This window comes from Falco rusticolus, chromosome 5, assembly GCF_015220075.1.
Source record: "Falco rusticolus isolate bFalRus1 chromosome 5, bFalRus1.pri, whole genome shotgun sequence".
Lineage (NCBI taxonomy): Eukaryota > Metazoa > Chordata > Aves > Falconiformes > Falconidae > Falco > Falco rusticolus.
This window is the reverse complement of record NC_051191.1, coordinates 68370085-68384995: the sequence shown is the minus strand read 5'-3', so window position 1 is coordinate 68384995 and position 14911 is coordinate 68370085. Positions and strand designations below refer to the sequence as shown.

Genomic DNA, 14911 nt, shown 5'->3' with positions numbered 1-14911 from the left:
CGGGAGGGAAGGCAGCTTCCCCCCACCCCTTCCTGCAGCCTGTGCAAGGAGCCCTAGAGCAAAGAACGGTTTAACTGAAGCCCTAGATGGAAAGATAAAGTGGCTGCCTGGATCCTGAAAGTCACAAGTTGCTGAATATGCTGAATACTGCACATTCATCCCTGGCTCCAGCCAGCCCTAGCAGGGTGTGAAGCATTGGTAAAGATCAACTGCTTTTGCTTAGCCTTGGGGACCTATATCCCAGGTCCCCATCATCACTATGCTCTTGGTCTGTCAGATGGTCTCTCACTTTCTTATTCATACTGTTATTCCAGAAACGAGTTCTCTTCCTCACCAATGATTATTTCTTCACGGACATCAGTGACACACCCTTCAGGTGAGCAAGGACTCGCATGACACCAATACAGTGTATTAGAAGTCTGCCAACAGTCTGCAAACTGGTCCCTTCGTAAAACTGGCTACAACTCATGAGTAAAGCAGTGGGAATAACTGACTTCTTTGTTCCTATAGCTATTAAAATATTGTTTGGGGTTAACTCAAAGGGAATATTACAATTTGTCTGAAGTTCAGAGTCCAAAAGCTGTACTTCTGGTGAAGCACGTTGTTTCATTTCAGAGAAGTGAGATATCTTCAATTTGCAGTTCTGCTAAATATGTTTTATGTTCTGGTGTATGGTGCTAAACAAAACATTGTTATAAACGGAAAGTTATAAAACATCACATAAGAAATCAAGCAAAAAAAAATAAATGTTTTTTCCCCAGCTGAAATGGTTTGAAATTGGCACAAATTTGAGAAATGTTGTTGTCCTAAACATTCAACATTAGCAAAAAAAATTGTCACTGAAAATGTCTCATAGCTCAACAGACAGGTTCCTTGGCCTTTTGCGCTGAAGCTGGATCTCACTTAATCCTCTTTTGATGATGTTCTTTTCTTTAATAGCTGTGGAGGGAGTTAATGGCTTTAAGGGTTGTAATTTCAGGGAACGCAGTGTCGTGTTTAGGGATTACACCTCTTCTTGCTGACAAGCCCTCTGGTTTTCTTCCTACCTTCAGCCTGGGTGTTGTACTGTCCAGGGGACACGGGGAGTACATTCTGCTGGGGAACACTTCAGTGGAAGAAGGTAGGTTAATCTGAAACAGCTACGCTGTCCTAAGGGACAAGGTAGCTACTCTGAACTTCACTGCTTCACTTCCCCTTCACAGTATGTTTCTGCCTGTCTGCTGCCTAACTGAATGCCCCGTGTGTTATCTGGTTTCAGGTTTGCATGACCTGCTCCAGCCAGACTTGTCTTTAGCGAATGAATGGTAAGTGGGGGAAATCCTGTCGATGACACAGGACTTTGTCATGAGATTTTGGCAAAGTTGCCAGCAATTTGGCTTGAGTTCACCACCCTCCGTGGTCGAGAGAAAAAGCAGTGCTGTTCAGGGGCTGTACCTGCAAAGAGACTGTCTCCAGGCAATTCAGTTCCACCTCTTCCTTTGGGAGACGCATCAAGGCCTGGCACATCCCTCTGCTAAGAAACATCTCCTGAGATTTATCCTCAGTCTTCTGCACTCAGACTCATTTTGTTCCTCCTTGCGTTGTTCAGAATTGTGCTACAAAACCTACAGCATGTCAGACCTGTCAGAAAATTTTGTTGCAAGCTTGGCAAGAGTTTGAAATGTTTTTTCAAATCCTAGCTTATTTTTGGTTAGCATTCTTCTGAACTGAGCCTAGACCTAATTTCTAGTGAACATGGAGGTGATTTATGGCCCCTGTTTCAATAGCCAGCATAATTTATGGTTTTGCTTGGTTTGGATATGAAACAGGGTGAAGCATGGCACTTTCCATTTATTGCTGTGAGGTTTGGGATTTTCATGAACCCAACATTCAGCTACACTCAGGCACACGAACCCAGCCTGTATCAAAGCCAAAATAACTATATTCAAGCCCTGCAGCCCTTCACACCTCTCATTGCACTGTCAAGTTTCACAGGCAGTGCATTTGTGACACAAGCAGTGACTTCTCCTTCTTCTACTCTTAACTTGGGGTGTCAGCTTACCACACTTTACATATTCATTTCTCTTAGACTCCTCTCATAAATCACTCCTTTCAGCCCCTCTGTGAGTTGTAAATCTCCCTTATAACCCCTTCCTCTCCCTTGTCCTGACAATGAAGTGGTCAAAACTGGAAGTAGAATTAGAAGACTGGTTTCTTCTATAATACAGAGCATTTGTTAATATATTCTCCTGCTTCTCCTCAAACTGTGTCCTAAGGCTCCTGCAGCTGTGTCCCTTTGGGACAGCTTTCATTGCCACCGTATCATACTGCAAGATCGTTCCTCATCTCACATTTTGTTTCTGTCTCTTGCTTTTTCTGCTCCCAGTCTAGCCTTACCCACATTACACATGACTGCTTTTCAGGTGTCTCCATCACATTGTTTTGTATACACAGATACAGGTATACACCTTACACAACATATAATGAAGAAAACTGCTGGAGGGATTTGGGAGTGCTATGTAACATTGTGAGCTTATGCTGGAGAACATAACAGCAGCCCTGCTAAGCACAGCAGTCAGATTAATTGGTGTTTGGTTTATTGGTAGGGTTTGACTTAGAGCCACATTGTTAGATTTTGAGCAGGCACAGCACACAGCAGCCATAAAATCTTTGCAGCCCAAGGTTTCTCACTGAATTTTTGTTTGCAGTTATTATTTTCCAGAAGCATTTCCTTGACTGTGGTTTCTCTTTGCCCTTGTGGGCTTCTTCTTCCCTCCCCACCAGGATTTACTGCATCACTGACATTGATCCAGACCACCGGAAACTCAACCAGCTGGAAGCTGTGATCCGTTTCCTCACCGGAGAGGAGCCTGACCTGGAATGTGAGTCCCAGGCACTGAAAGGGCCCTGTTGGCGTTTTCCTGTGCCCATAGTGGGGGAGAGGGGACTGTGACAAACCGATTGGTGTCAGACTGAGCTCCTGTGGCACTTGCTCACACAGGCAGGACTGAACTCTAAGCCCAGCTTAATTCACAAGTGGAAATGAGCTGAGGATCCACTTCCTTGTCTCTGTTGAAGAAATTTTTTTCCATTTCAATCTGTCACATAACTCGGCCTTGCTGAAGGTCTCAGCATAGGAAATACTAAAAAGTGGATTGCTTGATTGGAGCCTGGCAGGGGCTGCACACCATATTTAAGACACACTGACCAGCTGGGCTAGTGGGGACAGTGGCAGGAGGAGCCAGAAAAGCTGCTGTGACTACTCTGCTCCCCAGGGCCCCAGCCAGCATCCTCCGAGGGCTGCACAGTGCCATCTAGACAGATGGGTTCTTTCAGAACATGGATTATTAATTTTCTTTTCCAAACACAATTGGTAACTAATTCAGGGAAAAAATTGTTACAGAATTACTAGCTTTCCTGCCACCACCACTGCTCATCCCTTGCAGCAGGTCCCATTCTCCAGGTGATGTGTAGCCACACAAGCAGCTGATATAGCACCACTACAGAGTGGGATCTCTGTCAGGGGGCAGAGGTGGGCAGCTGTGCATGGAAACTCCCTACAGCAATTTAGCTTTAGGTTGTCCTTCAGCCCATCTCACTCTCCATGGCTTCAGCCCCCTTAGTTGTGCCAAGTACAAGCTTTTGCATGTAATGCTCCACCTGAGAGGTACAGGCCTTTGGCACTAGGATGGGAATCTCTTGAAACTAAAATCAAGTGTAATCCATTAATTGTTCCTCTCTCACACAGTGTGAGCAGACCCCTCCTGACTGTTTGGAGCAGGCTGAAAAGAGGAGATATATGAGTTAAGAGTCTGGCATGGGTGGGGGCGGGGGAGGAGGAGGAAAGCTTCAGGGGGCCTGAAAACATGAAGACTTGGAAGTGCTGTGGAGGAAAATCAAATATGATTTGGACACATCCTAGACATGTGGGGCCTGGCAAGGCAAAGAGTTTGCAGGGGAACTTGTCTGATGATCTCAGCTGGAACATCTGTTCCTGTGCTCTCTGCCATCCAGGGTGAAAAGTCCTGTTCTCAGCCCTGTAACAGGTGGCCTCTTTTTGTGCCATATCGCTCCAATGTCCTGGCTAGGCAGGTGCTCCTTAGCAAGGGACTCTCTAAGACATCTAGGGAGGAACATGTCTTTCTCTCCTGATTTTTGTTCTCCCTTCTTAGGTGATGAGGAGTTGGTCCAGGAAGTGCTGTTTGATGCAGTGGTTACTGCACCCATGGAGGCCTACTGGACAACATTAGCCCTCAATATGTCCGTGTAAGTGTATGAGAAATAAATATGGGTAAAACACCATTGAAGATGCATCTCCAGATGCTATGGGCTTATGCAGTGCCCAAAACCATCACAGACCCTTGCACAGCATATAAGAAACCTTAAAAATAGCTCAAAAAGCTGATAGAAATAGCTCAATAGCTTTAGAAATAACTCAAGACGTATCTCTCAGGAGCTGACTTCAGCAGGCTGGCCTTCTCAGGAGAGCTTTTAGTTTGGTGAGGGATTTTTTTGGTAAAGCAACATGAACACAACTCATGTCTGAATATCACTGGAGGACACCAGTGATCCACATATGCCACTGCAAGGGGTATTCAGCATCAGTTCTTTGCAGCGCCTAACTCAGATGCACTGCATTTTCCTCTCTAGTTGACAGTTTGGTATCCCAGAGCACCTGAGAGCATTTCAGTTTAAAGTTATGAGTTATTTCCCCATGCATCAGTTATGCCTTTGAACGGCAGCAGCGTGGTTTGGCTTGAGTTCCCACATGACTGCAGCAGAACTTCCATCTCAGGTGGAAAGGAATTTGCTCTTTAACAAGCGCTGAAGAAAAAGGAGTTTGATCTTGTCTCTATTGGTGATGCCTTCAGATCGAGCCTCAGGAAGGGAGTGGACAGGCTGGCTTCAATAAACAACTTTCTACTTTATTATTTCCACTGAGACACCTGTTGCGTGTACTATCTAGTATCATGTCATACAGATCTTCTTTCAGCAGATAGTATGTTACTTACACAGATGTGTGGCCACAGGACTCGTGTCCCCATTTCAGTTACAAGGATCCCTACCACTAATAGAGTGGTAAGCCAGTGGCAACCATGCTAACACACCCAGTTATCAACATATCTTTAACAACCACACCAACACACCCTTCTCACTTTAAGGCCACCACACTGCAGCCGGCTCTTCACCATGTAGCTGTGCCCTTGATACCTCCATCAAGATGTGTCAGAATCAATCTACTGCTTCAGAGTCATTGTGCTACCCTGCCCATTCTCAAACATCCCTGATACAGCTGGTCTCTCTCTGCAGTTCCTCTTCCTCACTTCAGCCTCATGCAAGCAGCATGGGGCAGGGCTAGCAGGAGGAGAGGAGCTTATGGTCTACTTACAAGAGAATGAAATGAGCAAACCTCAAAGGTGTGAATCTAGGTACAAGTCTAGGCCTGCCAATTGTTAGCCAATAACAACCTGTTGCTGTTAGCAGGGAGGAGCCAGTGTCACTCTTGGTGTCAATGGGTTATATTGCAAGTGAGCTTGGGACCACATCTCCAGGTATAGCTTCTAGTTTGAGAGCCCCTCACCCTGGGGCAGTGAGATGGTTGTTCTGAGAACTGTTTGCTTCTGCTTGTGTGTTTCTGTTCCACAGGGAGACTGAGACAGGTATTGAGATGGCATTTCTGGGCACTCGGGCTGGACTCATGAGGAGTGCCCTATACGTGGGCTCTGAGAAAATTTCCAACAAGTAAGTCCCTAAACCGCACTAAGGGGTTTCTCTCAGTGTCTCTGAAGAGGTAGCATGAAATCACTGCCAGCCTTAGAAACGTATTTGGAGACAGAAACAGAAAGGAAAGAAGCAACACTTTGATGGCATTGGTGCTGATTTATAGTCAGGATAGAGGTCCCTTGTCTTTCTCTGGTCTTTTTGTTTTTCTTAAAACACTGTCCCAAAGTGCATTCATTTCAATGAAAAACTTCAATCTGAAAAACTTGACTTCAGTCAGCTAACAGAGAAAATATCCACAGTCATTATATACCCCCAGGACCATTTTGCAGTGCAGAAGCTCTGCACTCCAGTGATATTCCAGCTTGGCTAGGTTTGATTTTTCTGTCTCAATTCCTCTTCCAGGTTTATTCTGTTCTGCCCATATCGCAGTAGTATCCCAGTGCCTCCCAAGTGAGGCGTTAAGTGATGTGACTGACATCTGTCATATATGATTCATTCTCTTGTCCTCTCCCTCAAGGCAAAAGTGTGTGTTCAGTGGAGGGTTTTGACATGGAAAGGGTATAGTTTGCATTTGTGTTGCATTTTTGAATATGCAGACTGGTGCATGGTGCTGTAAGGAAGGTCAGGTCACAGAGCCATTTGATCAAGGCAGAGAGCTCTGCTGTGCCTGAAAGGTGACTCTTCGTGGTTTTGAGACAGCCATGGGAAGTCAAGAATAGTCAGGCTCTGGCAACGAGGGAGAAAACATGTGCTGCAGGAGGCTAATATGATGATTCCCTACCCCACACTGCTCATCAGGAGCATCGTTCAGTGCTTTTAAACAGCCACAGTCACCACACTGCAGTGTCAGAGCCCCACATATCACACCAGAGGTACTTCTGGAATCCCCAGAAAGGAAGGAACCGTATAAATAATTACTGTTACATCAAAACGTACATTAAAACAAGAGCCTGAAAACAAAGGGGATTTGTCAGGCAAGATGTAGGGACCTCCAGGGAAGCCAGTCACCTAATTTTCATGAGGTGTCTCTGAGCACCCGCTGCCTGTCTCACCATGCCCTCAGGACTCATCCTTTTGCCTTCAGGAGCACCTGTTTCCTCAAGTACTTCAGTCCCTGCGTCTCTAGGAGTTTGGCATTTAGCCACAGCAGCAAGGCCCTCGGTGTGGTGTGGGGCTGGGGTTGGGTTGGGTTGGGTTTTGGTGTTTGGGGGTTTGGGTTTTTTTTTGTAGGAGACTATCTAATTTCCTTTTCCCACCTGCTCCCCATTCTCTGCAGTAAATGATGGCCTTCGGCTGGCCACACGCCAGCCTGGCACCCCTCACGGGCCGCGCCTCACGCCTCGCTGCCGGCCCTGCCCCTCGTTCCTCACGGCGTAACCCGCCGGCAGGCGGACATCCACCGCCCCGCGCGCCCCCGCGACGAAGCCCCCGCGGCCGCGGGAAGCCGGGGCAGGCACCGCCCGGCCGCCCCGCGCACCCCCTCGCCCGCCCTCGGGGCCGCCGCCGCCGGCGCCGAGGGCCTCGGCCGGGGCAACAGCGGCACCTGGCGGGCGGCCGGCGGAGGCGCCGGTCCCGGCGCGGCGGGGCGCGGGGCGGTGGCGCCGCCGGGCCCCCGGGTGCTGACGGAAAATGGCGGCAGTTGCGCCGCAGGCGGGCGGGTGGGGTCCGGCAGGCGGCGGCTCGGCCCGGCTGCCGGTGGGAGCGCGGAGCCCGCCCCGCGGTGCGGCGCTGGCCCGCCCCTGCCGGGGGGTGCGAAGCACAGGGCGGCGTGCCCGCCTTTCTGTAGCACGGGGGGCCTTGCACGCTGCCCCGCGTCCCCGGGGCGAGGGGTGCTCCGCGAGGACCCAAGCGCTGTCACGTGTCGGTCCCCCGGGGGTCCCTGTGCCTCAGGGGAAGCCCCAGGTGAGGAGGTGCAGGTAACGTGCCCAGCCCCAGGGTCCCGCTGCACTGCCCCAGGCGGGCTGCCGCTCCCCCGCACGGTGTGCAGAGGCTGCCCCGGGTTTTTCCCCGGCAGGAAATTCCTGACACAGAAGGACAAGGAAAGCATCTTCACTATGGACCACTTCCCTCTGTGGTACCGCCGGGCCGCCGAGCATCCCTCCGGGAGCTTCATCTACAGCATTGTGGCAGAAGACGATTCAGGTAACCCCAGCCCGGACACCAGGGCAGAGGAGAGGGGAAGGGAAAGCTTTTCACGCCTCACGTCTGTCCCACGCCACACGCATCCCGATCCCTTTATCGCCGCCTCCCGCCTAGTGTGCAGTGCTGAGACCTGGCTTCTTGGCATTACCTTCACACCAGCATGGAAGCAGAGGGCCCGTGGCCAAAGACCAAGCTACGAGCCGCGGGGAAGGCAGGCAGGCAGGCAGGGCGGCGCAGCATGAGGGTGCAGAGGAGGTGAAGGACACGTGGAAATGCAGGGCTTGGGTAGACCTAAGGATTTAGGGAGGCAGGAGGTAGGCGAACACAAAGTGCTTGTGGGTCTAGAGAACATGTGAACCTGTGAGAAGGGGAAGGAAATGGTGTTACAGAAGGAGTGACACACGAAGGTGTGGCCAGGCCTGGGAGGCAGCACCATCAGGCATACTGGATGACAGTAACAGCTGTGACTGGTGAGGAATCGGCAAGCACTCGGTCAGGAAGTCTAACTTTAGAGAGTGTCATTTTTTCCCATCACCACTTTCCATGACAGAAAAGGATGGGTTTGTTGTGGAAGATGGTGGAAGAAAAGGGGGGAAGGCTTTTCCATGGCGTCATCTTGGTGACAGTGTCTCATCGGTGCCCTGTGTCCTTCTGATCATGCTGCTAGAATATGGCATCTCTTGCCTAACTAAGGCACTCGAGCTCAAACACAAGAGGAAAGCAAGCAGCGGCTTTTCAGTGTCTCTTGCTTAGGGTGTTGGTTCCTGTGCATTTGCAGGGCCAGTCAGGACCTCCTCGAAGGCTGAAAGAGAGCAGAAGAGCCTAGAAAGAAACAATCAAAACAAAGTACTCGTGAGACTCCTACACAGAAGGCAGAAATCCCCTCTGTGCTCTTCCCTGGCCCTTAGTTCTCCATCTCTGTCAGGAGCTCAGCACTTTAGCTGTTAAAGCTTTTTGTGGCACAGTGGTGGGAGGCTGGTGGGTGGGAAAGCAAGTAGCAAAGAGGAGAAAACCAGACTGGGAGGCAAGAGATGAACCAGGATGTAAAGCGAAAATACTTGAAACCTTCCATGAAAGCCTCTCTCTGCTCAGCACCCTTACACCTCACTTAACAGGCAAGTGTGGAGAGAGGGGGTGGCATGGCAGGAGGGACCTTTTACTCCCCTGCGTGCCACAACATTTGCTCTTTGAAATAGGTCATGTGTTCGAAAACCAGGCAGTGATGCCCTGTGGGACTTCCTAAGGGTAACCATTACCCAGGCCACAGTAACCACGGCTGGCTAAACATCAGGGTTGTGGCTTCCCTAGAAGTCACAGGTAGTTTTGCACGGATAAAGACAGAAGACAAGTAGCTGCCACTGGTTTTGGTATTACATGGCTATTGGTCAGAAGCTTCAGTCAAGTCCAGAACCCCATTCACCTGATAACCCTCCAGGCACATTGTAGGAAGTAGTACTTGGCCTTGAAGGGCTTATGCTCTAAACTGTAAAGGAAATTACTAAGTTTTTTAGAGATGAGCAGCTGGGCTTAGAAAGACTGTGTTCCATGAGATCACACGACATGCCTGGGAAGAGCCAGGAAATAATACTCAGTGCTTTTGAGCCACAGTGTTTCACTCTTGGAGCAGAGTTCAGGACCTTCCTTGATGTCTGATGAAGCAGGGGTGCCCCACCTTTTGGCCAGAAAAGGTCACCAGCCAGTTTCTTATTAAATTCTTGATGATTAGATGCCGAGGTCCCCTTTTCATGTTTTTCACATGCCCCCCCCCCCCCCTCCAAGTGACAAGGGGTTTTTGTGGTAGATTTACTTCTCATCACGTAAGAGGAAAAAAACCAAAGACCTCCCTGTTGGGGAGGAAACCAGTAAGGAACAACTGCAGGTCATCAGAATAATTTATCCAGGGCACCTCCTTTCAGTACCCAAAAGTCCCAGAGGGAAGACGACAGCAGGGAAAACTCTGCCAGTCAAGTAGAGCTGTTCTTACAGCCCAGATCTGTCATGTGTTGGGTGGATTTTTTTTTTTTTTCTAGACATGCTAAGCTCATTTTGCTTCTTTGTCCCATCCAAGGAAGGGCAAGACTTTCAGAGTTCATGACAGAGGCAATATCAAGCTTAAGGCATGTGAGCATAAATTGGCTGGTTATTTGTTTCACAAGGGCTTTACTATTTCTGATGTCCTTGAGCAAGTTAATCTGGCTTCAGTCCAAAAAAAAAAATGTAAGTGAGAGACTCCAGACTGAACTGTGGTAGACACTGGATTGTGCTCTAGATACACTGGGTACCACCTAGATAGAGGAAGGCAGAAACGGAAAGCAGTGACAAATGCTGGAGCTTTTGGGAGGGAAAGAATCCCTGACCATCTGTCTGTACAGCACGCGAGGAGGGAATCAGTTGCAGACTAAATCGATCATGCTGACCTTCAAACTGTCCCCTGGCAGTTCCAAAAGAGGTGCCCCAGCTGAAGCTAATCTAATCGCTTTAAAAAAATACAGAAATGGAATCTGTCACATGGACAATGGCAGGCTGAAACAACTGCACTAACAAAGAGAGGGGAGGTAGGGTTCGGTTGCTTAAACCTATCCAGCCGTGCTATTTTAGATGCCCTGTGGGAGCTAACAGATCTGCATGGGGCTGGCAGATGTGACACAGGACCTACAAGGCGCTTAAAGCAGCAGCTAAAGGATAACTGGGGGACCCTGGGGCATAACAGAATTTAGGCAGCAAAATCCCAGAAGGCTTTGTTTCTAAAATGGAGTGAACCCTGGAAGTACCCGTGTCTCTCCAGTTTGTAGTGCTAGCCTGGCTTGTGTAACAGAGCTAAGTGTAAGCCTGGCCTTTGCTGTGTGAGAGTCAGTGTCAGAATTACCTGTCTTGCTTCTCCTCTGTGTACAAAGTTTTGCTGGTGCATGAAGGTGGAGCTTTCTGGCCTGAGGGAAGCTGTATATGGCTGAAATTGAGGAGGCCAGTCCTTCATGTTTTATGCTGAGGATGCTACTTTTAACATGGGGCATTATCTAGAATTAAAAAAAAAAAATAAAAAATCTACTCATAGTCCCTTAGGTTGCTTATGTTTCTTGAAAGATGCAGTTTTCCAAGCTCATGGATGTTTCATGGTTGAGGCACTTGTACACACCGGCCTGAATGTGAAAATGTGTGAACAAGCTGCTCCCGCTGCATTTCACTCCTCTCTGGTGGTATGCTAACCAAGCCTGCTGTATTTGTATCTTGACAGAGGGAGGTGGCCTACCAAAAGTGGTGACAGTGAGCACAGCTGTGGCTGTGTCTGTGGATGGGAAGATGGGTATTGCTGCAGGTAGGACATTCTGTTTTCTCTTTTTATCTTGCATGAAATGGTTGCATCTTGTATTGAGAGTGGGAGCTGAGAGCTGTTAGCTTGTCACTCAAGGGAAATGATGGGAGCCACAATAGCTTGTGATGTTGAAAACTAGGCTAAACAGAATATTAGAACAGGTACTGAATGGCAGATAGGCTTTTGAAAGGGAAATTGGCTATTTGAATGGAAGCTTCCCATCTTCAATGCTGGTGAATTTGTGGATTGAGACTATTTCTCTGGAGCATGAGTAGGTTGAGGAGACTGTGCAGGTTTTGAACTGTTTGCAGGAGACATTTGTTTTTGGAAGAACAGCATGTTCATGCATCTCCATCGTTATCTCTGCTGAAAAAGTAACTCTTGCTGGTGGAATGGGCTTGTTGCTAGATTTCTAAGTGAGACGTATGGATTGCCGAACTTATCTTTGTATGTGAGCTTTAAACCCCTTTTGGGAGACCTTCACTAGTCTCTGTGTCTACTTTTGGAAAACTCGTAAAGCACGTTATTTCCAAGAACCTCAAAGCTTTTGAAGCGTTACCGTTTTCTGCAGCAGATGCTTCAGCCTTTATGGAAGTACTGTAAACTCAGAAGTGAAATGCAACATTAATCAATAATGCTGACATCATAGCCAACTTAAATGCTGTCTAGGAGTATTGGGGTAAAAGAGAATGTAGTTCAGTGGAATTTTTTTTAGACTGAAAGCATTAAGGGAAGAGGTTGATGGAACAGGTAATGGAGTAATTATCACCAGAAATATGCTGAGATGCAAAGCTGCTTGTGAAAAAATGGTTGTTAATGGAGTCCTGTATGGTGGAAGGAATGACTGAGTAGAATAGATACAAACAGTGACTTCATTATAGGAGTATCCAGTCGATAGAAGGCCATATAACAGGTACGTTCAGATCAGAGAGCCGTCGCTTTTGCCTAGGCTGGGCGGGATACAACAAATGGTCTTCAGTACTACTGGTCAGTAAAACTATGGTAGTTTAAGTGTATCTGATGAAGCGTTCCTTAATTTCCAGGCTTTTAGTAAGTTCTAGTTGAGACTGGTACTCTCTTAAGTATGACCTGAGCATTGAGAAAGTACTTACAAGCTGAAGGAGGGGTGTTATGAAATAGCACTTTTTCCTGATATACCACCATTTCAAGCCCAAAGCCAGGAAATCATTATGAAGTCTGTCCAGAGACCCCTGTGAAAAAGAGATGGTTTCAGTGAAGTTCATGTTAAGTAGGTTCTTAGGTCATAGAAACTGCTCTCGAAACTGATACTAGCTGGCACTGTTATGAATATACCCAGCAGAGAATGAAATATCGTTGAAACTGTACCAGTGGTCTCTGTGCAGTGCTGGAGCATTTCTCTAAGCATGAATTTGGGAGGAGAAAAACCATCTTTTTTAAAAAAAGATTGTTTTTCATGGTTCTTTTCCTTCCCTTTCCTGACCTGTGAGTTAGAGTGGAGGTACACAAGCAATTCATCTGGCACAGCATAAATACGATGAAGGAAACTTCTGGATGGAAGAGCTGAAGCAAGAACAAGTGGCAGGAGGATACGCCTCTGAAAGAGCCATTTCTCTTGTGTCAGCAGTGCTTTTCACAAACCCTGTGGAGACTTGCACCCTCTCAGTTATGTTGAATCAACTGTCTGTGTAGACGTGCTATGAAGGGGCAGGATCCTCTGCAGAGGGAAGAGGAGGGTGGAGAAAGCAGCAGAGGGTAGGGAAAGAAATCATGATAAAACAATAACAAGAAAGTAAAAAATCTGTCATTTGTGGAAACGATACAGAACAAACCAGTTTCCTCACTGGTAACCACAGAAGTTGAGACACAGAAATGAATTCTCAATTGCTTTTATTCCTTAAAGGTATCATGGTCTCTGTCACTAGGAGGCACATTGGGTGACCTGACCACAAGCATTTTCTGCTTGCTTCCACACATGGTACACACAGATGGATGTGTGCATTGATAAATCCTTATGCATTGATAAAAACTACCTATATTTCATCCAAAGTATGGGCTGCATGGACCAAAGGGTCCAAAGTCCTTCAGGCCCTCAACTGTAGCCCCTGTTGACTTCAGTGGGAGTGCAAGGGTTTGCTGAGGTATGTCCCATCTGCTGGCTTGGGCGTAAGTTTACACCATGTTTTGGAGGTTTCAGGGAGCAAAAAAAGTACTATATCTATATTACTGTTTGCTTTGTTTCTAGTAGTGTCTAGATTCATCATCTGAATCTTTTGTACCAGTAGTAATTTTAAATTAAAAAAAAAAAAAAAAAAGGGAAATAATTGTGGTCACACTACCTATTGCAATACTGCTTGATCTTGAGGATAGCAGCTTTGAGAGTAAGGATGTAGGTCTCTCTTCATCTCCCCTCACACTAACATAATAATCCTGAGTGGCTAGGACCTGATTCTGGGCAAACTCCCCCAACAAGCAGAGGCTGCAGCACAAATGATGCTAGGCAGTGGTGCAATACCATCCTGGGTGCAGGAGAGAGGTGGAGGAAGGGGAATGAGTGGAGACACAGCAAGAGGCAATCAGAGCAGAATGGGATGCAGATTGTTGTTATTGTTATTTTGATGGCATCAGCCCTCGGTGGGATTGATATGTGTTCATATAGAGTTAGGATACTACCAGAACTTTGGTACCCAGCAGTGGTTCCCAGAAACCCACATATCTGAGTAGTTTCTGGATAAATGCTGTCACAGTTCTGTAGAAGGAGAACAACAGAGACTTTTTAAGTGCCCCTATAAAAGTGCAAGCGGTATGAATCGGCCTGTCATTCTGCTGCTGATCATTACTGTCACTTGTTTGACTTGACAGTGCTTGGGGGGGGATTTGTAAGTGCTCTGAAATGTTCGCTATGCATGCAGTGAAAAACTGAGCTCTAGGATTTATAGCCATGCCTGTGGGGAAGGGAGCACCCCCAGTGCTCCCATGGGGAGGACACCAGTGACAGGGAGTGTTGGGCCCTTTTTCTTCTGGTAGCTGAACAGCAGTCCCCAGCCAAGGCAGAGAAAGGCAAACTAGAAAAATCAAATGTCCAGGAAGATGACACAGGCCTGGGTGCTGTCAGGGAATGACGGAGCAGTCAGTCGGGATTAGAGAGCGACCGGGCTAGAGGGCTGAGAGCAGGGACTGGTGGGGAGTGCAAGAGCCTCCTTCCTCCCGTTTCAGTCTGGCTTAGCTCAGAACAGTTTTGGGGGGAGTATGAGGTGCTCCTCTTACCATTAGAGATGCTGCTCCACACAAGGACAGATAGGGAGGTGGGCAAATTCAGGAGGGAGGAGCTGTGTCCTCTGTCCTGCCCTACCCTCTCCCCTTTTCAACCATCCCTCTCCTTCTGCTGTGGGCCAAGCCCCTGTACCTGGGGCATGAAGGGGATGCACAAAGGATTCAAGGTACCTGCAGGTCTCAGAGGACATGGTGGAACCAAGGCAGGGTCCACTTGTGCGACGTGAGTTGGTGTGGTCTCCTTGGTGGGAAGCCACACAGGCTTCTGCTTCTGTCTTGGCTATATCTTTGAATTATAGTATCTACCTGCTATATTGTGCTTTGGCACTGCAAAGCACTATGCAACCATTAAGTAATGCCTGAATGATTAATTATAATTAATTAGAAGGCAGCTTTTCTCCTGGGATGTCAGTCCAGTACCTTTCACGCACGCTAACTTTGTTGGAAATGAAAAATAAGGAATTGTGATGGCACTCTCCCCAAGCCAAGTCCTGCCCCAGATAG

The 14911-nt window shown here is 47.8% G+C and overlaps 1 protein-coding gene across 5 annotated transcripts in view; it reads left to right on the top strand.

Annotated features, from left to right (window-relative positions):
• The window catches only part of CACNA2D4 (calcium voltage-gated channel auxiliary subunit alpha2delta 4), a 139895-nt gene that overhangs the window by 52371 nt on the left and 72613 nt on the right, over positions 1-14911 (top strand). For 4 of the 5 annotated variants that reach the window (XM_037390300.1, XM_037390298.1, XM_037390299.1 and 1 more), the window contains 8 exons: positions 315-376; positions 1053-1120; positions 1259-1304; positions 2764-2861; positions 4152-4245; positions 5626-5721; positions 7718-7845; positions 11078-11158. In XM_037390300.1, the coding sequence (XP_037246197.1) occupies positions 315-376; positions 1053-1120; positions 1259-1304; positions 2764-2861; positions 4152-4245; positions 5626-5721; positions 7718-7845; positions 11078-11158 (673 nt within the window). The remainder of the gene's footprint in view (positions 1-314; positions 377-1052; positions 1121-1258; positions 1305-2763; positions 2862-4151; positions 4246-5625; positions 5722-7717; positions 7846-11077; positions 11159-14911) is intronic. The other variant, XM_037390301.1, reaches the window with a different exon arrangement.